The following is a 21,611-nucleotide window of genomic DNA, read 5'->3' on the forward strand; positions in this document are numbered from 1 at the left end:
CAACAGAGCTGTGGAGATTCTTGAAAAACCAAGCTCTCCCAGTATTTCACATAGCTACCCCACCTCTGAGATGAGTTAAGAGCTTTGTATGGAACCAAATAATCTGTTGTATTGTATGCTGCTTTAGTGAGCAATCCAGTTGAAAGATTGACTGTGCATTGTTTAAATAAATAGCAACATGGTACTATGTGCAGTACTGGCTCTCTTCTTAAAGTGCAATCAGTCTGATTTCTCTACAGTTTTCAAACACTTCTTTGTGTACCAGACTTTAATTCACACAAGATGCCAAGTACCCCATGGTCCATGCCTTTTTGCATCTTATGCTTTGTTATTTTTTAGTCTGAGAATTTGAACTAATGGGAAGGCCAGAAGGTTTCTGTTGTTTGCTGCACTGAGTGTGACAAGATTATGCACTTATTTTCTGCACCTTTGTTGCGGGGGGAGGGGTATATATAGTTTTTCCATTTGAGAGAAAAAGTGTATTCACAGAAATCCTGGGTAAAGTTCTGAAAGCTGTAGGTCAAGAAGTTAAAACTGTCTTCTGAAAGCAAACTTTGAGGAGAATTAAGAGTAGCCAAAGAAAGGGGAGTGTGAATGAAAGGGCTATTGTGTTGCCTGTGCAGACTGCCATTCTCTTGGGTCATAGTTTGGCATGCAGAAATGGAGAGCAACATCTCTTAACAGGCAGCAAATAAAGGAAAATGAAGCACTGGGTTGAGCCAACATCCTGTACTGTGTCAGCCCCGTTTCTTCTTAGGCCTGCCTTGAGCAGATATGAGAGGCACCTAAGATGTGCAGGATGAATTTGAAGGCAGGTGACAGCAGGTGCTCCTTCACACTCCCAAAGAAATGATTTGCTGAGGACTGTAACTGGTGAGTGAAGGAAAGTGCAAAGCATAAGCTGAAGTTATTAACTAGGAATCTTTAGCTGAAGAAAAGTTCGTAAGTCAGTTATTAAAATATCAGGAACGCTCAGTGGAATTCCTTGGAGCTGAAATAAGGAACAAATCAGGTCTGTTTTAAAAGAAGAGGGTGTGAACGGTGTGGGAAACCTCCACAGTTAAAAGAGAGCTTTGTCTCTTACTAGTACAGTTCATTGGCAGTTCCACCAACTCAAGTTTGTATTTATTTGTTTTCTTTTGACCTGATGGATGCCTCAGGAGAAACTCTGAATTGTCCCAATTTATAGTGATTTTATTTTTAAGCACTAAATGTCCCTTTGGTTTACCTTTGCCAGCTCCACTCACACACACAGAGTCCCTCACAGTTGGATCTGGAGAAGAGCCTGTGGAAGAGGATAGGCAGGTGACTTTCTGCTCCACAGTATCTCCTCAGCCCCTGAAGAACCTCCCCCAAGGGGGGGACCATGCTGAATGAGTCAGGCTTTGGCATGGAAAACTAAGAGGAAAATACTGAAATCCATTCAGTATGACTCCATTCATATAAAATGCCTCTACTTGAATTGGGGTGGGGGGAGCTGCCCTCTTTTAGTGCCACATACTACAGCTCCAAACCACAGGATCCACATTTTGGGGTGGTTGATGGGGTTGCCAGGGGTAGGAGGGGTGAAAAATGGGTTCTCCACATGCTTTTTCAACTCTTGCTCCTCGTCTGGGATTTTTGCTAGCTCACCTTAATAGGTGAGGCCACAGAGTCTCACACGTAGTGCATACCCAGTGCTCATGCAGCTTTTCTGGAGAGAGGCTGTGGGTGGTAAAATGTGGTAATGTTTAAAAATATATATTTAAGGATACAAGTGATTCTATTTATAAAGAAACCAATGTCTTTTGAATCCTCATATTGGAGTTAACACTGGAAAGGAAGGCTTGCATGTGTGTGTGATGCTTTCACCCCAACCAAACCATGTGGGGATGCGTGTGTCTGTACAGATATAGCTGTCCTATCTGATACTGGGATGTTGTTACACCGAGACCCTGCAGTGAAATGTAGCCATGGGGTCCATTTGAGCAGAGTGTCTCTTATTACAGAGGAAAGCAAACGTGTGTTTTTTTCCTTCTGTTTTTCATTTGGCTATTGGCTGTTATGGCATCACTGAATTAGCATAGTGTATCTTCAAAGAAGAGTGATGAACATGTGCAGCTGCATAAATGAAGTCATAACTGCTAACACATGAGGACAGGCCGGGGAGTTCAAACAATGTTTAGCTTTCTGTAGAAGACTAAACATCGCCAACATGACAGATACCTAATTTATACCACAAAATAAGTATCCCTGCTTATAACGCTGGTGTCTGCCTGTCTCTCTTCCCACAGCCAGTGACCCCTGTCAAGAGATTCCTCTTAGCCAGTTACCCCCTTCTGTTGTTACCTCAGCTGGTACCAGTACAGGCAAGGCTTTGAACTTCCCCCCTGCTCAGGAACATCAGAACCAAATGGACGAATCAGTTAGACGTCTTGCCTCAAAGGTAACACCTGAATACCTTTTGTGTTGTGTTCCCAAAAAAAAAAAAAAAAAAACATCTGTATGTAACTAACCTGATACTGGGTTTCCTTTAGAAGAGTTCAGGATACTTAGAAACTCTGTGTTAGGGAACCAGGTAACATGTTTTTGTATTCTTTCTGCAGCTTTAATAAAACAATGAAATCACTTCCTGATGTTCTGTGCACAGGTCATGAAGAGATACTGGTTTTCCTTTTCTCTCTCTGCCATTTCCCCCTTCCTTTTTGTTTCTGGCAACACGATGCAAAGCCATAGTTTTCCTTGAATTCTGGGAGTATTCTTTTTTCTGTCTAGCTTTGGCAGATGGTGATCCCTAATTCCAGAGGAAACAACTTCCCCCACCTATTTACTTATTCAGTGTAGCTTCCTGCAAAGCATGTATCAGGAAGGGGTGAGGAGAGTAAAACATTTGATCTAGGCAGCTTACAGTGTGTTCGTCACTCATGTATCTAGTGGTTATATAAACTGGAATTAACAGCAAATTGCACTGCAGGCATTCTAATGCTTTATTTTCGAAGAAGGGATTGTGAAAGAAGGAAAGCCTTACAGAGTGTTGAAACTAGAGAGGATTTCCTTGGGTACTGCAGCATTACTTAGTACAGTCTTTATGTAAGAGATGTCCTAATGTTGTCGTCAAAGCCACTGCTATATTTAGAACGTGTCAAAATAAAAATATATTAAGTTGGCCCCAACCGATTTAAGCTACAGTCTTATGTAGCTTTACTTGAGATTAAGCTGCATGGATTTTGGTGGAATGTACTTTTGAGTTAAAAGCGCATAGGTTTGCCACAGTTAGTTCTAATGTCCTGTTTGTAGGTGCACAAGGAGAAACATGTAATTCTCTGATACTGCATTTTAAAAGAAACAAAGTATGATTGTCAGCACTCAAAATTTTTAAATTGATTGAATTAGAGCAGAGTGCTTTCCAGATGTTTTGGATTACAGTGCCCATTAGCCCCAGCCAGCATGTTCATTGGTCAGGAAATGTGTGAGGTGCAGCTCAAAATATTTGGACCTCACCGAATTACTTACCTCTGAATTAGAGCGTAGCCATATAGTCTAGTAATCTTCTGGAAAAAGTGGACCAATAACAAATTCAATGGCTAAGTTAAAAAAAAAAAAAGACGACTTTCAGGGGTTAGGCAGTGCTCTTGTGGCATTCTGTAATTAACAAGGACCATGTGGTGTGGCCTGGTTAGAGACTGACCCAGAAGAGCTTGTTGTAGTCCCTGCTTGGCCATGAAGTTCACTGGCTGAGCTTGAGTGTCAGCCTGGAGCAGTTGTTGCAAAGATGAAGTGGAGGGAGCGAGAACTTTGTTAACCACTTTGGGTTCTTTACAAGAAGAAGAAAGATGGGATAGAAATGTAAGAGGAAGAGGAAGATGATATCATTTTGGCTTCACTTACATGTCAGTGGGAACATTTTACCTGCCTTGGACTACTAGGTCTACTTTGCTTTAGTCACAGATTTGAGTGCTGTACAAGATGGGCAGTGCTTGCGCACATGCGCGCGCACACACTTGAGCATGCACAAATTGCCAGCATGACACTTCTAATCTATACCGGATCCTTAGCATGGAGAGTTTTCATCTCCATTGCTGTGGTCTCTCTTTGGATTGGGAACCTTGCATTTGCTGTTTGCCTTACCATTAAAGGGTCTGTTTGTTACAGCTAAGGTAATAATAAGCAGTTTGGCTGTGATTGTTCTTTAACTGGATAGTCTGCATCCTCCAACTTCTCTATAGTTAGGGCCATACATTTATGTGCAATTGTGTATTTGATCTTATCCCAGAATTGATCTTGGGGAATCTGTTTCACCTAGTGAGAACCCAGAGAGAGAAATGGCTTGGGAGCCATTTCTTTTAAGGATGACTTGTGCCCACATGAATTGCTTTATATATACAAATGGAATAAAAACATAAATTTATTTTTATTCTGTTTGAATATATGCTTATTATTGTGCTGTTTTAATAAAGTTTTCTTTATGTTGGGAAGCCACTTCAAGTGCAACGTTTTCTTGTCACAAATTTGTGTTTTCTTTAATACAAATTAAATAAACACAATTTGGTTGGCAGGGACAAGAGATAGGATCTTTCCTGCAGTGGCCTCATCCATATGAAATTTGTACCATGTAATATGCACCTAGACTTCCCACAAAACTGTTTTTAAATGGGCTTCAAAGACATTACTGTTCCAGTCTGCTTTTAAATGAATATCTGTCTATTTTTATTTTTAAATGTCATTTTTCATTGCTGTTACTTTAAGAACCTGTTCATATGCACCAGGTATGTGCCAGAGGTATGCTGGGGTCATTTTGAATATTCAATCCAGATTGGGCTAATTAGGCGTTGGTCCTGATTTACTGTGGGTTAAATGAATATACAAACTTCAAGTTAATAGTTTAATGTGGGTTGTTTAACCCTTGATTAACCTACCCTGTCTCAGATAGCATGCGGTAACCCCCAATTGAGCTGATCAGGATCGAATATTCAGAAAGCCTTCTGAACACATCCAGCATGTGCCAAAAATACATTTCTTGATTAACATGCAACTAACTACCATTACATGTCAACATTCCCTAAATGTTTCAGACTTTAAAAAAAAATGTATTTTATTGTTTTCATTTTTTGCTTGGTAAATGGCCTGGAGGAAATTCTGCCTTGAAAAGTACCACAACATATTTGAAAGGAAGAAAGAAAGAGAAATGAATTCTAGGGAGTGAGCATGGCTTGGACCAGCTTTCAATTTACAGTCCCTGGTTTTGAAGGAGCCAGCATACGTCCAAAAATGGAGCTTTTGGAGAAAAGCTTGAAAAAGTTTTACCCGTAAAATAGACATTACACTTAGACATTTTTTCTTAAATAATAATTTTTGGTTAGGTGATGGGTACGGGTGGGTTTTGGAAGTTACATTCTTCGCATATTAATGGTTCAGATTTCCAAAGGTTCCAACTGTTAATGGGGAAGAAATGTGATGTGTCTTTTCCAAGGCAGTATATCTTGATTCAATGATAAGTGTTCTTAAATCCCATTAATCTTAAAAGAATTTGAACATGCTTTCTCAAGTCATAGTGTAATCTGTAGAGCACATAAAAGATGCGGGTCATACTTCTCTCAAGAAAACCAGTGCAAAAACTTCTATCTAATGTCTGTCCAAGAGATGTTCTTGCAGAATTCTTCTTAGCATAAAAGATAAAAATAAACTCATAAAAAAGCTAAGAAGAATGTATCTGAGTCATTGAAGATTTCCAAGAAGTTTTATATCAGTGTCTTAGATGCTACAGCCTTCAGCACTTCCTTTTTTGGAAAGAAAAAACATAGAATCATAGAATTGTAGAGTTGGAAGGGGCTATGAAAGCCATTGGGTTCAACCCCCTGCTGTTGCAGGACACCATGTCCTGATCCTGATCCAGTGTATCAGGGCGGAGAATAAAAAGACATGTATAAGTGAATTACTACAATTAAGACAAGTTTATTATTATTCTGCTTCTTCAGAGAACATAGTCTTATGATACTTCTATTCAACAGAGAACCATATTGGTTCTATTCAACAGAGAACCAATGCTGCAAACTAGATATGTAACTAATGATGCTTGACAACTGAACCTACTTTGTCAAATTTTAGCTAAGATTTGAAATTTAATTGAGATGAAATTATATATCATAAAGGGATTGTGATTCCGCATGACTTCCTCTTGGTTTTACCATTATAATTTGACACTGCCATTCTAAAGTTTCAATGGTATTTTGATTGCACAAAACACGCTTCAGTTCTAAGCAAGTTTACATGTAAGCAAATTGATGAGGGTGTAAGCTTAGGCTCTAAACCTTTAAAATCTTAAGATGTGAATCAGAGGCCCTTCTTAAAGAACTGTCCCCCAAAGAGGTGATGGGAATGGCAAATAGAAGGAGGGCCTTTTTAGTGGTTGAGCCTCACCTCTGGAATAGACTCTCCATATAGGTTCACTCTAACCTCTATTAGATCTGATAGACAGAGTGCCGGAAGAACTATGCACAGAGGTTCGCAACATTGTTCAAAAGGTAGCAACTAAAGCCATCTCAAAGAAAAATAAATGCAAGAAAGCAAAATGACTGTCTGAGGAAGCTTTACAAATAGCTGAGGAAAGAAGGGAAGCGAAAGGCAAGGGAGAAAGATACACCCAATTGAATGCAGAATTCCAGAGAATAGCTAGAAGAGATAAGAATGTCTTCTTAAATGAACAGTGCAAAGAAATAGAAGAAAGCAATAGAATAGGGAGGACCAGAGATCTCTTCAAGAAAATTACAGATATGAAGGGAACATTTCATGCAAAGATGGGCATGATAAAGGACCAAAATGGCAGGGACTTAACAGAAGCAGAAGAGATTAAGAAGAGGTGGCAAGATTACACAGAAGAACTATACAAGAAAGAGCTTAATGTCCCTGATAACCATGATGGGGTGGTCACTGACCTTGAGCCAGACATCCTGGAATGTGAAGTCAAATGGGCCTTAGGAAGTCTGAGCAACAACAAAACTAGTGGAAGTGACAGTATTCCAGCTGACCTATTCAAAATCTTAAAAGACGATGCAGTAAAAGTGCTACACTCAGTATGCCATCAAATTTGGAAAACTCAACAGTGGCCACAGGATTGGAAAAGGTCAGTTTACATTCCGATCCCAAAGAAGGGCAATGCCAAAGAATGTTCAAACTACCGCACCATTGCACTCATTTCACATGCTAGCAAAGTGATGCTCAAAATCCTACAAGGTAGGCTCCAGCAGTATGTGGACTGAGAACTACCAGAAGTAGAGGCAGGATTTCGAAGAGGGAGAGGAACTTGAGATCACATTGCCAATATATGCTAGATCATGGAAAAAGCTAGGGAGTTCCAGAAAAACATCTACTTCTGCTTCATTGACTATGCTAAAGCCTTTGATTGTGTGGATCACCACAAATTGTGGCAAGTTCTTAAAGAGATGGGAGTTCCGGACCATCAAAGGAGCACTTGCGTCCATATATGCCCTCCCGCCCCCTGAGATCAGCGGCAGAGGCGCTTCTCTGGGAACCCTCCGTGAAAGATATTAGGAGGGTGGGTACCCAGAGGAGGGCCTTCTCTGTGGTGGCGCCCCACCTATGGAATGCGCTCCCCAGAGAGGTCCTCCTGGCGCCGTCGTTATTTGTTTTTCGGTGCTAGGCCAAGACCTTTTTATTTAAAAGTTATTTTAATTGTTACTTGGCTATTTATTGGGTTTTATATTGTGCTGAGGTGTCTCCGAATTTTAAGGTTAATTGTGTGTATTGTATCTGTTTTGTAAGCCACCCCGAGGCTCTTTGCGAATGGGGCGGCATAGAAATCTTTTAAATAAATAAATAAAACCTTATTTGTCTCTTGAGAAACCTATATGCGGGTCAAGAAGCAACAGTGAGAACTGGACACGGAACCACTGATTGGTTCAAAATTGAGAAAGGAGTTCGGCAAGGCTGTATACTCTCGCCCTGCCTATTTAACTTATATGCAGAGCACATCATGAGAAAGCCAGGGCTAGATAAATCACCAGTTGGAATTAAGATTGCTGGGAGAAATAGCCACAACCTCAGATATGCAGATGATACCACTCTAATGGCAGAAAGTGAAGAGGAACTAAAGAGCCTCTTGATGCGGGTGAAGGAGGAGAGCACAAAAGTTGGCTTGAAACTCAACATTAAGAAAACTAAGATCATGGCATGTGGTCCTCTCACTTCCTGGCAAATAGATGGGGAAGAAATGGAGGTAGTGACAGATTTTATTTTCCTGGGCTCCAAGATCACCGCAGATGGGGACTGCAGCCAAGAAATTAAAAGACTCTTGCTCCTTGGGAGGAAAGCCATGGCAAATCTAGACAGCATAATAAAAAGCAGAGATATCACCCTGCCAACAAAGGTGCGTATAGTCAAGGCTATGGTTTTCACAGTTGCACTGTATGGCTGTGAAAGCTGGACCATAGGGAAGGCTGAGTGCCGAAGGATTGAGGCCTTTGAATTGTGGTGCTGGAGGAGACTCCTACAAGTCCCTTGGACCGCAAAGTGATCGAACCGGTCAGTCCTTGAGAAGATCAACCCTGACTGCTCTTTAGAAGGCCAGATCCTGAAGATGAAACTCAAATACTTTGGCTACCTAATGAGAAGGAAGGACTCCTTGGAGAAGAGCCTAATGCTGGGAACAATAGATGGCAAAAGAAGAAGGGGATGGCAGAGAATGAGGTGGCTAGATGGAGTCACTGTAGCAGTTGGTGTGAGCTTGAGTGGACTCCGGGGGATGGTGGAGGACAGGAAGGCCTGGAGAAATGTTGTCGATGGGGTCGTGATGGGTCAGACATGACTTCGCGGCTAACAACAACAGAGGTTTACTGGGTGCTTTCATTACCAGTGCTTTTGCACCAGGAGAAGGCTGTTCTTTTCTTCAGGTATTTTAATAATTGATTTTTATTGCTATATATGTATTTGTGAATTTTAAACTGATGTCTTTGAGCTGCTATATCTGTCTATATTGTAGTACTATAGTATTTTATGGAGTTATTTATTTTATTTTTGATTTTATTGGAAATTACATTGCCCACAGAGCCTCAACAGGGCTGTAGGTGCGGTCTATAAATTTTAAAAATAAATAATATTTTTGTTTTTTTTTTTAAGGTTGTTGCCTATCACTACTGTCAAGCTGACAACACTTACACATGCCTAGTCCCAGAATTTGTGCATAGTATTGCAGCTTTACTTTGTCGGTCACATCAGTTGACAGCATACAGAGAATTTTTGATCAAGGAACCACACCTGCAAAGTATGCTTAGCCTTAGGTCCTGTGTTCAAGATCCAGTGGCTGCATTCAGAAGAGGAGTTTTGGAACCATTGGTGAACCTTAGGAAAGGTAGGCTAAATCCAGTATATTTCTAGAGTTATTTCACCTATATCATTGGGCAAAAAAACAATTTACCATGGCTTAAATAATACACAGTTGTTGTTTTAATCGGTGGGTATGCCAGGTCCCATTAGTTTAGTTAACATGTCATCCTAAATCAGGAGGCATGGTTTGTTTGAAGGTGAAGCAGTCCTCAAATAACCCAAGAACAAGTCATGGGTTTTTATGGTTTGTGTCTCCCTCGACCTAGCCATGCCACCCAGGTTTCGATAACAGAACTAGCTGCACCCAGGTAGATAAATGGGCTGATGGTGCCCAGGTTTCATCACCAATTTAAACAAGCCACCATGGTTTGTTTTGAACGTGTAGACTCGGTCTCTGTGTTAAATATTCCTGTTCATTACTGCTGAATATAAGAACAGTTTGAAAACTAATAAATGAGTGTTCTGTCTTGTTTTAAATAAGGTATCAGTGCCTACCCAGAAAATAAGGTATTTCAATCTTGTGATAATACTCATATATTGAGGAACACACTTGGAAAAAGATAATACATTGAAATATTATCCTTAAATAAATAATGAACTTTTGCATTTGTATCAAATATTATTAGGCTTATGATCTTAAGCATTTACTGCTGTGCTTATAAGTTGTCTGTAAATTATTCATGAAGCGCTGTGAATCCATTTGCAAAATGGACCCTTAACAGAAGCTGTGATGGCAAATGTTGTTTGTTCTGTTACAACATAAACAGCTCCAGAAAGGCAGTGGCATAGCAAAGCAGCGCTCGATGTCCAATAAGCAGCAACTACTGTTTCTGCATTTCATAATTCTTACTAGCGCAACTAGACATTCAGGAGCAAGCAGTGGTCTCGGGAACCTGGGCTGCTACTTATATGCCAAGGCATAGAGCACCTAGCCACTTTGATCTTCTGTATTTATCTTATGATTCCACAGTGATCAAAAACTATTTGCTTTGTCTTTCTTAGCCATTTACATTTATAAATGTATACAAGACCTGTGGCTTTTCATTGTGAAGTTTAGTGCCCAGTCTTGCCTTGAGTCCTTTTCAGCATAGCTAAAATGGCTACTGGCACTCATCAGGTTCTGATGTGTCGCTGTGGTATGCCAATGAACACATTTTACAATGAATGATAAAACTTAATGTTACCAAGGTTTTATATTGATTATTTAAATAGGAAGATATAATTAGTTTATGTAAATCTATCTGTGTAATGGAATAATGTCATTTATCATTAATGGCAGCACATGATTAAGAATGTGCTTCATGCTTTCAGATAGTAGGAAAAAATTCAGGGTTTGTTTATTAGTAAAAAGAATCCCCCCCCCCCCAAAAAAGGACTTGTTCTAGTGAAATAAGTAACTGCCTAAAAAATGTCATTCTAAAATGTACATGCCCAAAAGGGTCAGGCAACTAGCAGCTAATTTTTCAGAGTGTGCAAGTATATTTTTGCCTCTCTTGTAACTTTCTCTGTAGAAGAATGCAACTTAAAACACATTCTTGTCATGTCTAGTCTTTTCTTCGATAAATAGCTTGCAGCTGCTGACAGTAGTTGCTACATTCACACTATTGCTGAAATGTAGGCATTGTACGAGGGAAATACTTTAGCTTCCTAGCATATGAAGAAGAATTTAATTCATTTATATTTGAGCATTTCCTTTTTTTTTTTCAAAGTGCATATAAGAATATCTGCAGTTGGAAGTGTGTATCTTCCACATTTGCCTGTAGAAGTTGATATACTCTGATTTTTCCCTTACCTTGGAACCTTTATTCAAAAAAGTACATTTCCTTCAGATTTTTGCAAGAAATAGAACCAAGCATTTATTCATACAGAAAATTTAAACATTCAGAAAGAACTATATAAATAATAAAGCTGCACATTATTTACAAACATTCAAGAGGTGGATCTGCTTGGGATACCAGAACTAAAGTAGTTTATAGCTATGTATAAGTGTGTATATAAATAGTTTCATCATAGGCATATTGAAAATGGGACATACCTCATTTGGCTAGGAGAAAAGAAGCTGTGTGTACAGAGAAGAAGGTATCATTCTGCCATTTCCTATAGACTGGCTCTCCATATAGGAACACTGAATTATTCTGGGATTTTCTGTTTTCTAACTTGAAAACAGTATTCTAAAATATATTGGGAAGGTACTCATCTTTATTTTTTTCACTATCTTGTCTTTCAGAACAGAAAATTCCGGAAGAAGAGTACATAATTTTGATAGATGGCTTAAATGAGGCTGAATTTCACAAGCCTGATTATGGAGACACTGTTTCTTCATTTATCACAAATGTTATTTCTAAATTTCCTCCCTGGCTAAAACTGATTGTGACTGTGAGAACAAACTTTCAGGTACTCTTTAAAAAAAATGTTCTAACTGCTGTTCCGAAAGTAATGCTGCATTGAACTAATAATTTTAATTGGTAAGAGGCTGAAGTTACTGCTTCAAAGAATAAAAAAATCACTGACTTTCCAAAGTGCCTGCTTTATTAGTCCAGTTTGCATGGCACAGTGGGTTGTTTGAGCTATGGCATGTGCAGCTGCCATTTTGAAAAAGTAAAACATAGCATGCTGTAACCCCCAATCACCCTAATCAGGAGTTGTTTATTCAAAATGGTGTTGCAGATGCTCAGCATCCACCATAGCTCATTGTTGGTTAAATTAGGACTTCCCTGACTTGGTCAAAAGACAACTAGTGAAAAGAGCGGACCAGTTAAGAAGTGTCCAGCTTCCAACTATTTATCCCTCAAGCAGCAGGAGCCACCTGTAGGTCAAGTCAGAATCTTTTGGAAAGGGAGCAGAAGAAGATAAATTTCAGTTTGGATTAAACTCTTTACATGGGCAGATGCTTCTCTCACATCTCAAAGAGAACACTATGATGATTGGTGCTATTTTGTAACCTGTTGAAAGGACTGTGCTTTAAAAGTTTATCTGAGTTTGATAAAAGTTAAAAATGGGAAGGGAAAGATCTGTTCACAAGAGCCATGAACAACCCAGGAACTCTGGCTCCTATTCTAGAACAATCCACACCATCATCCTTCCATTAATGTAATGTGGCTCTTCTGCATTTAGCAAGCACAAACCCATGTATATGCCTATGTATATTATATGGTGCTATAAAATACTTTATTTTTTCCTCTCTCTCCCTTTGTAATACAGGAAATAATCAGCTCACATCCTTTCTTCACAATCTCCCTAGATGATTTCCCTGATAGCAAAGAAATACAAGCAGATTTGAATGCATATATTCAATACAGAATCGGCGCCAGCCAGGAAATTATAAACAATATATCTCTTAATGGTAAAGCTGATGCAGCTATCATTGGAAAAGTGAGCAACCACCTCATCATGAGAAGCATGGGATCTTATCTCTACTTGAAGCTGACCCTGGATCTCTTTCAGAAGGGTCACTTAGTAATCAAAAGTGCAAGCTACAAAGTAGTTCCAGTTTCACTGTCTGAGCTTTATTTGCTCCAGTGCAACATGAAGTTCATGACAAACTCAGCATTTGAAAGAGCTCTCCCTGTGCTGAATGTGGCTTTAGCATCCCTTCATCCAATGACAGATGACCAGATTTTCCAGGCTATTAATGCAGGACAGATACATGGCGAACAGGACTGGGAAGAGTTCCATCAGAGGATGGAGGCCCTTTCGGGCTTTCTGATTAAAAGGCGTGACAAAACACGCATGTTCTGCCATCCTTCCTTCAGGGAGTGGCTCGTTTGGAGAGCGGATGGTGAAAACACAGAGTTTTTGTGTGAACCAAGGTAAACTGACTCAACATGACATGTACTGGATACTTAATGGCTGCTGGTTTTCTTTGTATTGCATATTGTAGGAAAGAGGGTGGTGATACTACTTTTACTGTAAAAGAGCATGTGTCTTAGAACCAGGATTTATGTGTGAGGACAAGACTGAAGTATGTTGCAAAATAAAACAAGAGATGAAATTGCCTACTTGAAAAGTAGGACTTGTACTTTCAGATTGGACAGTACACGTCATTGCTTCATTGGCATTGTGTACTGTGGAAAATGAGACTATGAAGTTTCTTTATAATTTTGCAGGCATCACCTTACAAGTTAACTGCTGGAAATGCTATATGTTCGTATTTCTCCTTATTTAACTACAAACCCTTCTCAGGCTTATAGACATTACAGGCACCAGCAGAGACAGCATTACATGGTAGATAGAAGCTATACAAAATCTAAATATCTATTCAACAGTAACTTGTTTCTCTCATTGTGCCCTACTAATAGTTTGTGAATCCTGTAAGATCAGAAGTGGTTCGGTAATGGGATTATTGTCATCTACATTGGCATTCATATAATTTGAAAAAAGATTCAGCCTTTTCAGGCTTATGGGATCATGCAGCAGAGGCTCTAAAATTAGAGCCAGTTCAAATTTTAATTAAGGGAAATGAGTATCTTGGCTGCTTGAGAAATATGCTTTCACTTGCTGCCCTGCCTGCATCTATTTTGCTTAGCAGAAATGTCAACTGTACATTAGAGCTGGTTTTAAGAGCTGTTTCTGTAGCTGTTCTCTATCCCAGGTCAGAACACTGGAGTATGGGAAATATGGAAGCCAGTTCTGGGCAAGGAAGGCCACCAGTTGGAAGTCCAGTTATCTGGAGGACCATATAACTGATTAGATGCCCCCAGTGGGTCACTGTACTTACGTTTAGTCTAACAAAACCAGACAGTTTTCAAAAGCAATTTGTGAAATGGCTTGAAAGGAGGTTATTATTCTAAAGCTGGCACATGCTAGTAAAGTAGCTGACTTCAGTGAGCTTCAGCCCCAGCAAGAATTGCTGCTGTAATAGCCCTGTTGAAAGAATTGATACTTTACAATAGTTGTGATGGCCTGATAGATTCTACCACTACTCTTTATTGTGCAAAGTATTTTAAATATTATAGATGTATGGTTTTAATTTACACATCAAGCATGGATAAAAGAATATATTAAAAGTGGCAACATCTTTGCCTCAATCCAGCAATAACTTTTATATTATCCTAAGTTTGAATATGTTGGTGATGCTTTCATTAACGATAGAATGAGAAATAAGAAGGATGCTTTTTCAGGAACCTTTAAGTGTTTCTCTGTATATCTCGCTACTGTTTAATACTGTCAGGAAATGACACTGTGCATTTGCAGAATCTTGTAGTTTCCCTATATAAGTTGCTATCCTCCTCTCTTGTAATGAAATCAAGATACATGGTATGTGGTGACCTTGGCAGACCTCATCGTACACTAGTTTACATCTCTCTTGACATAGTTTGATCTAAATGACACATGAACAGCATAAGCTTTCCCACAGAAGGGGCCATAATGTCTGAGAACAGTCTAGTGCAAAGTACCTTTTCTCTTCCCACGTTTACTGCTCGATACTTATACTTTAGAGGTAGGGCTGTTAAAATGAAAAATGTCAGTTGAGGTATACCAAGGGCAAACAAATGACATACTCTTAGTTAGGCCCCAATTTAAAATGCTCTCTGCCCTGTCTTTCTGTTTCAAAAATTAGGAATGGGCATGCTCTCCTGGCATTCATGTTCTCTCGGCAGGAAGGAAAACTAAACCGTCAGCAAACTATGGAACTGGGGCATCATATTCTTAAAGCTCATATCTTCAAGGTAAAACTTAAATTTTAAGGAAGAAGAGGATGAGAGTGATTTTGCCTTTTGGTGTGTTCTTTCTTTGCTCTTTCAATCTTGTTGCCTGCCTGCTCTCTATTTCCCTGGCTTTCCTCATCCGCTCTCTTTCTGTCTGCCTGCCAGCCACCCCTTTTCCTGCTCCACCTCATAAGCTCTCTTGTGTCTTTTGTCCTCTTGTTTACTAAAGCTGTTGTGCAATATTACAATCACATTCTCTATTTTGCTGTCTCCTTCTAGAAACCTAGTTTTAATACACAAATACATTTAAGATTATAATGAACAAAGGACATGCACCATCCCTTTCACAGTGTTAATTTCACCTTTGAAAAACAGACTAGAAAAGGTGGTATGTAGCCTCCTATACATAGTTCTTGTTCGCATTGTCTAGGTATTGCAGTCGAACTCATGTCACAAGATATTTGGTACCAATTACTTTAATTATTAAAAAGACACCATTGATATTGTAAAAATTGATGCACATAGGGCAATTACAATAATTTGTCTTCCTAATTTAAAAAAAGAGAGAGAAAGATAAGTTTTACTGTGCCTCTCTGCCTGCCCCTCCCTCCCTCCCTCTCTCTTTCTAAATTCTTATTTATTATATGTTTCAGGGGCTCAGTAAAAAGACTGGAATTTCTTCCAGTCACCTTCAAGCCCTGTGGATTGGCTATAGCACAGATGGCTTGTCAGCAGCTCTTGCATCTTTGAGAAATCTCTATACTCCTAATGTAAAGGTAAGAAACAAAATATCTTCAGTAGTCAAATTTGCATTGTGCTAATTCTAATTTTAAGAGGAAAGAGTCCCAAACTCTGGAAGGCTTGGCACAAACATGGATTTACAGGCTGGCATTTGAGTCCATCATAGTTACTAACAAATGTTAATAACTTGAGCCGGACTGGATCAGATCAAGGGCCTGTCTAGCCAGTGTTCTGTCCACAAAGCGGTCGACCAGTGTGGTGTAGTGGTTAAGAGCATGGGACTGGGACTCAGGCGACCTGGGTTCTAGTCCCCGCTCAGCCATGGAGCCAACTGGGTGACTTTGGGCCAGTCACAGACTCTCAGCCCAACCTACCTCACAGGGCTATTGTTGTGGGGATAAGATGGAGGAGGTGATGTAAGCTGCCTTGAGCCCTTTGTAGGAAAAAGGCAGGATATAAAATAAATAAATAAATAAATAAATAAAAACCAGCAGCCTGTGGAAAATCCACACGTAGGCCCTAAGCACAGTAGTGGCTGCCCTTCTGTTCGTGTTCCCGAGCAATTGGTTTATGTAGGCAGGCTGCCTCAGATGTTCGATGCAATGGCCAGTAGCTGTTTAAATGTTCACCACTCACATAGTTTCAGATTTTGCGTGGTATAGAAATAAAACTTTTTAAACAATTATTCCATGAATATCCCTAATGCCCTTTAAAAGTCTCCAAATTGGTGGCCATCACTGCATTTTATGTCAGCAAATTCCACAGATATATGTGCTGCGTGAGGTTTATGTATTCCGCTTCACTGGGTGATCCTGTGTTCTAATATTTGTGAGGAAAAACTTTTGTATCCAGTCTTTCCACACAATGCATCATTTGGTATATCCGCATCATATCCTCCCTTATTATGCTAAAAAGCCCTTCATGTAGGGTTTTTTTCTTAGGGGGATTTGTTCCAGGTCCATTAGTGTTGGCTGCATTTTTTCCAGGTCTACAAAATCCTTCTTGAGTTGTTGTGACCATAACATTCCACAATATTTTAAGTGATTTAACAATAGGATGGTATTATAATACAACAGGACTGTAATACATAATAGTATTAACAGTTTTATTTTCAAATTCTCAAATGCTTTCTTAATGATCCCCAGTGTGGATCCGCCCTTTTCACAGCAGTTATACAGTTGACTGTCCACCACAACCTTGAGCGCCCTCTTCTGTTCAGTTACCTCAATGGTTAGGACTTTTTGCCTTGGCATGTATCACTTTACACTGACTTATATTAGTTATTTTCATATACAGGTAATCCCCAGTTTATGAACATCCAGGTTACAAACAACCTGTACTTATGAACACATGGACTGCCATAAACCCTATATGAATAACTCTAGAAAAAAGCTGTGAGTATCTCTGGAGAACCACCTGATGCGTCATCAGTGGCTGTGTAGTTCCCTAGAGATAGTCTCAGCTTTTCATTAGAGATATTCATGGTTTGCTATGGATGGTCATGAATATGTCAAGTGAACTGCACAACACACCTCTAGGAAACTAAGTGACATGTTTGACAATGCATTGTCACTGACAGTCTACTTCCCTAAAGATACAGTATTCACAGTTTTTTATTCTGGGCATCAGCTCAAGTGTACTGAAGCCAGTGTGTTTCAGGGCACATGTAGGGTGTGTAGGTTCCCTTGGTTTTTGTGTAGCACTTGCTCTTGCAACCAGGCCCTCTGTTGCTACAAGGCTATTTAAACTGAGAAAAAGAAAATGGCTGCTGAAGAAAGTGACTCCAGTGGTAACTCCTTGCTCTCCAGCAGCACAATCAAACCCTGACTCACCAGCACCAGGTCCTTCTCCACCATCACCATTAATGTTAGGTTTAATGTTGCCTTAAGAATCTTCTAAACAGTTTTATGAACAGTTTTGTTTATTCGTGTTTTACAGTATTGTATATCAGCACACTTACAGATTCTTTCCCTCTTCGGTACCTGTAGTTACTTTATTACTGCTATATTTTGCTGTATTATCATCATGATTACAGTGTTGCATTTTGTTTAAAGTGCATTTTGTTTAAAGTATTTTAGTGAATATGGAAGCGTTTCTTAAGTGTTTTATATGTATAGAAAGGTCTCTCTCTCTCTCTCTCTCTCTCTCTCTCTCTCTCTCTCTCTCTCTCTCTCTCACACACACACACACACACACACACACACACACACACAAGCATGCACACCCAAGACAAACATTTGACTTACTCATGTGATCCTGACTCATATACAAATTCAACTTAAGTACTTTCTCAGGAATGGAACTTGTCCATAACCCGTTGACTTCCTGTACCACCAAAGTATGTTAAGGTGTCACCAATTTATCTGGCTTTTATCTGAAATGTGGCTAGGATACTGCAAAGGTTGTGTTACAGTTTATTATTGTTGCTGCTGTCCTAGTGTGCACTGGGTGATTCCATGATGCCATCATGACACTATAGGTCAGCCTACTTTAACCTGGCGCACCCCAGATGTTTTGGATTTTGACTCCAAACTTCCACAGCCAGAATGGTCAATGGTCAAGAAGACTAGGAGTTGTAGTCCCAAATTGTTGGAGGGCAGCAGGTTGGGGAAGGTAGCTATAGATTATACATGACATTGGAAGAGCAATTACTGTGCTATATCCTGAATAATTTTTGGTGTGTTAGCTCATAAGCATGAGCCTGAAATGTAATAATGCGAATATATCCATTGGATTCAGTGGTTGTATAAGTGGAAAACTGCTTGTGGAACTGATGATTTGGTGCAATGATTCTTTTCCTTTAAGCCATGTGGAATGGAAGGAAGAGATTGTGTCCATTTCATTCATGAGTTTTAAATTATTAAAAATGTAATGGAAGTGCAAATTTATTCTAATTTTGGCTCTAAATAAGATAGGTGTGGGTTTTTTTTTTTTTTTTTTTAATCCCAGGTGAGTCGTCTGCTGATTTTGGGTGGCGCAAATGTAAATTACAGGACAGAAGTTCTCAACAATGCTCCAATACTATGCGTTCAGTCTCATCTGGGTCATGAAGAAGTGGTCCTCCTCCTCCTAGAATTTGGTGCCACAATTGATGGTGCATCGGAGAATGGGATGACTCCACTTTGTTGTGCAGCAGCTGCAGGCCATATGAACATAGTATCATTGCTTTGTAAAAAAGGAGCAAAGGTAAGCGTCACAGTTACATTGCCATCAGATGTGGCAGCACTGTTTCTTTTCTTTTGGCTTGGACCCATTCTTTGCATTTAGATAGTGGTCACCTTCCTCATGTTCCTTCTGTGTGTCACTGCTGTCATGTGCAGCCGAGGTCGTCTTGATTCTTTGATACCAAGGATGAAATTGGTAGCACAGGCTTAGTAACCATTTACGCCTAATGGAAGAGTGGTATGAGGACCTGCAGTCCAGGCCATTGGGAAAGCAGCATAGGGTGGCTGTTTAATGCCACATACACCTTGTCTGCCAGTGGAATGAGCATAAGGAAAAGTGGAGCATCTTGAGATCAGGCCATGGTTAGGCTAAGTATCAAGCACTGGACATGCACATGGTAGGCATATCATGAGCAGCGCCGGCTGGAGCCCGGGGTCAGACTAGTGGCCTGGGAGGCGCCTTCTGACTCGCTCTGTTTCTATGAGTAGTAGCCATATATGTAGTGAATAGTGCTGAGAGCAAGTGTGATGATGGGGTTTGGCAAGTGTTCCTGCAGAATGGCAGTCATGCCACTTCTGCTGGTTCAGATTCAGAAGAGAATATTTGTGTGGGATCGAGGAGCAGGAGGTTGTTCATGGTGTCCTGGATACAACATGCAGAGGAGGGTAGCTCAAGGGCAGATGCAGTGGCAGGCCAGGCAGAAGCTGGGGCTAGGGTAGCTCAAGGGCAGATGCAGTTGCAAGCCCGGCAGAAGCTGGGGATCGCATGGGGATACAGCTAACAGGAGGGGCTGCTGAGAATGGAAAATCCTCAGATAGGGATCAGCCCTTCCCCTTGGAACTGTCCCTCATAGCAAGAGGCTCCATTAGACGAGAAGCGGGTGGGAAAGAGGTGTGCTTGCTTCCACAGCATTCCTCCCTGAGGGTTGGGACACAAACATGCTCATAGGGAGAATTTTGGGAAGTAATCTCTAGAAAGGCGTATGCTCAGAGACTTGCCTGGACGATTTATGCTTGGAAACAATAAAGAACGTTTGCAAGAGAAACAGGCAGAGACTGGTGATTCTCAGAGGGAGGAAGTGTAGCTCACAACAAACAGTAGCACAAGATTGATGTTCTGCTTATGTATAAATGCAGATATTTTTCTAAAATTGTGTGGAAGGATGAATTAAAGAAGGAAAATGTGATGTATGATTAGTTATTTAAAAATTTTCAAGGAAATTGTTCATCCTGCCATATTGAGATCATGGAAAAAACTGGAAAAGTCTTTATTGTTTTTAAAGATAATTTGTTTTATTGCTCTAAAATTAAATATATAGTTATATATAATTATACTTATATAATTATAATAACATGATATTTGTTGAAATACTTTGCATAGATTCAGTCAAACAAAAACTGCTGTGGTTTAGGTTTATTTATCTATTTATTTCATTTATATGACACCCAATAATGGTTGATGCACAGTTCCCCACAATCATTCAATGTACCATCAAATTTTCCAAAATACCTATTAGTTTGGCACAAAATGCTCCTTCCTAAGGTTTGGGGTAGGAGCATATTCTCTGAACTGACTCACTATGAATAAATTGCTTTTTATCTCTTTTCCTCTCTTCCCTCAACCTTTAATGTAGATTGATCACTTGGACAAAAAGGGCCAGTGTGCTTTGGTCCACAGTGCCCTAAGAGGCCATTCGGATATTCTTGAGTATATGCTCAACCTGGACTGGGTAACACCTTCCCATCAGCAGAGTTCGCTGACGAAGCGGCAGGCACTTCAGCAGACCCTGACAGCATCTTCAAGCATGGGGCACTCTCAGGTATCTTTCTTGTACCTCTCTTAGCTTTGGAAAGTGCTCAGAGTAACTCAGTGACCCATCCACTGCTATTGTCCTGGTGATACAGAAGGGGCATTTCTTTCCTTAAGTACAAGTGTATGCTACATGTTTATTTAACATGAAACTAGTTTTAAAACAAACATGATGTACCAGTGCAAGTGCCATGTTGAAACTGCTGTTTTGTGAAATGTCTACTTGCAGAAAGGAGCCATTGTGAGCCTTTGAGCTTCCGTGATTTCCTTCCTCTTCTCTTTTCATCCAGCAAAGAGATCTTTAGCAAATTCTCCCTGCTTTTCTCCAATCACAAGTTTCTCTGTTATCCAAACCAAAGATAATGGTGTCTAAGAGTTTCCACCTTCAGACTATGATTTCTGAAGCTGTCTTGCTAAACTACCCAGTCCATTAAAAACTGTGATTCCTGGTCTGGATGATGTGATGAACTGAGATTTGGGAAAAGCAAAATCTGTGGAAGCAAAGTAGAAGAAGCAGGGAGCAGGCAAGCCCGAGGCCTCTGACACTGCTTTACCACCCAAGTGTGTCTTGCTGACAGATAATCTTCTAGGACACTTACTAATCTCTTCTTCAGTGGAAACTTCCTCAGCAAATGTGCATCAGTAAAACCAACTGCATTCCCCGCTTCTAGAAAGGCTTCAGTAATGTAAGTGATTGCTGTGAATGGTCCCGACTTGCTTGATGGGAGTTTAGGATGGTACTGTAGCTATTGGACAGGCTGTACTTGCATCACAAGAAGCTCTCCGTAAAACAGTGGAAAATTACAGTAAGATTTCTGTCTCAAACATGCAGCTTTAAATAATTATGTAACCATAATGGAACACATGAGGATGCGTTCACATGGTACTGTTTGCCATCTGCCTTCTAAAACTGTGGAAGCTTCTGTGCAT

The 21,611-nt window shown here is 40.0% G+C and overlaps 1 protein-coding gene across 2 annotated transcripts in view; it reads left to right on the forward strand.

The window, feature by feature from the left end:
* The window catches only part of LOC123024663 (protein TANC1-like), a 64,266-nt gene that overhangs the window by 24,205 nt on the left and 18,450 nt on the right, over positions 1–21,611 (forward strand). Inside the window, exons 8-15 of one of the 2 annotated variants that reach the window (XM_044432656.1) lie at positions 2,274–2,425; positions 9,112–9,343; positions 11,546–11,712; positions 12,520–13,127; positions 14,879–14,987; positions 15,620–15,742; positions 18,657–18,893; positions 20,506–20,691. In XM_044432656.1, the coding sequence (XP_044288591.1) occupies positions 2,274–2,425; positions 9,112–9,343; positions 11,546–11,712; positions 12,520–13,127; positions 14,879–14,987; positions 15,620–15,742; positions 18,657–18,893; positions 20,506–20,691 (1,814 nt within the window). The remainder of the gene's footprint in view (positions 1–2,273; positions 2,426–9,111; positions 9,344–11,545; positions 11,713–12,519; positions 13,128–14,878; positions 14,988–15,619; positions 15,743–18,656; positions 18,894–20,505; positions 20,692–21,611) is intronic. The other variant, XM_044432657.1, reaches the window with a different exon arrangement.

Source organism: Varanus komodoensis, unplaced genomic scaffold (assembly GCF_004798865.1).
Source record: "Varanus komodoensis strain SLA01 unplaced genomic scaffold, ASM479886v1 scaffold249, whole genome shotgun sequence".
NCBI lineage: Eukaryota > Metazoa > Chordata > Lepidosauria > Squamata > Varanidae > Varanus > Varanus komodoensis.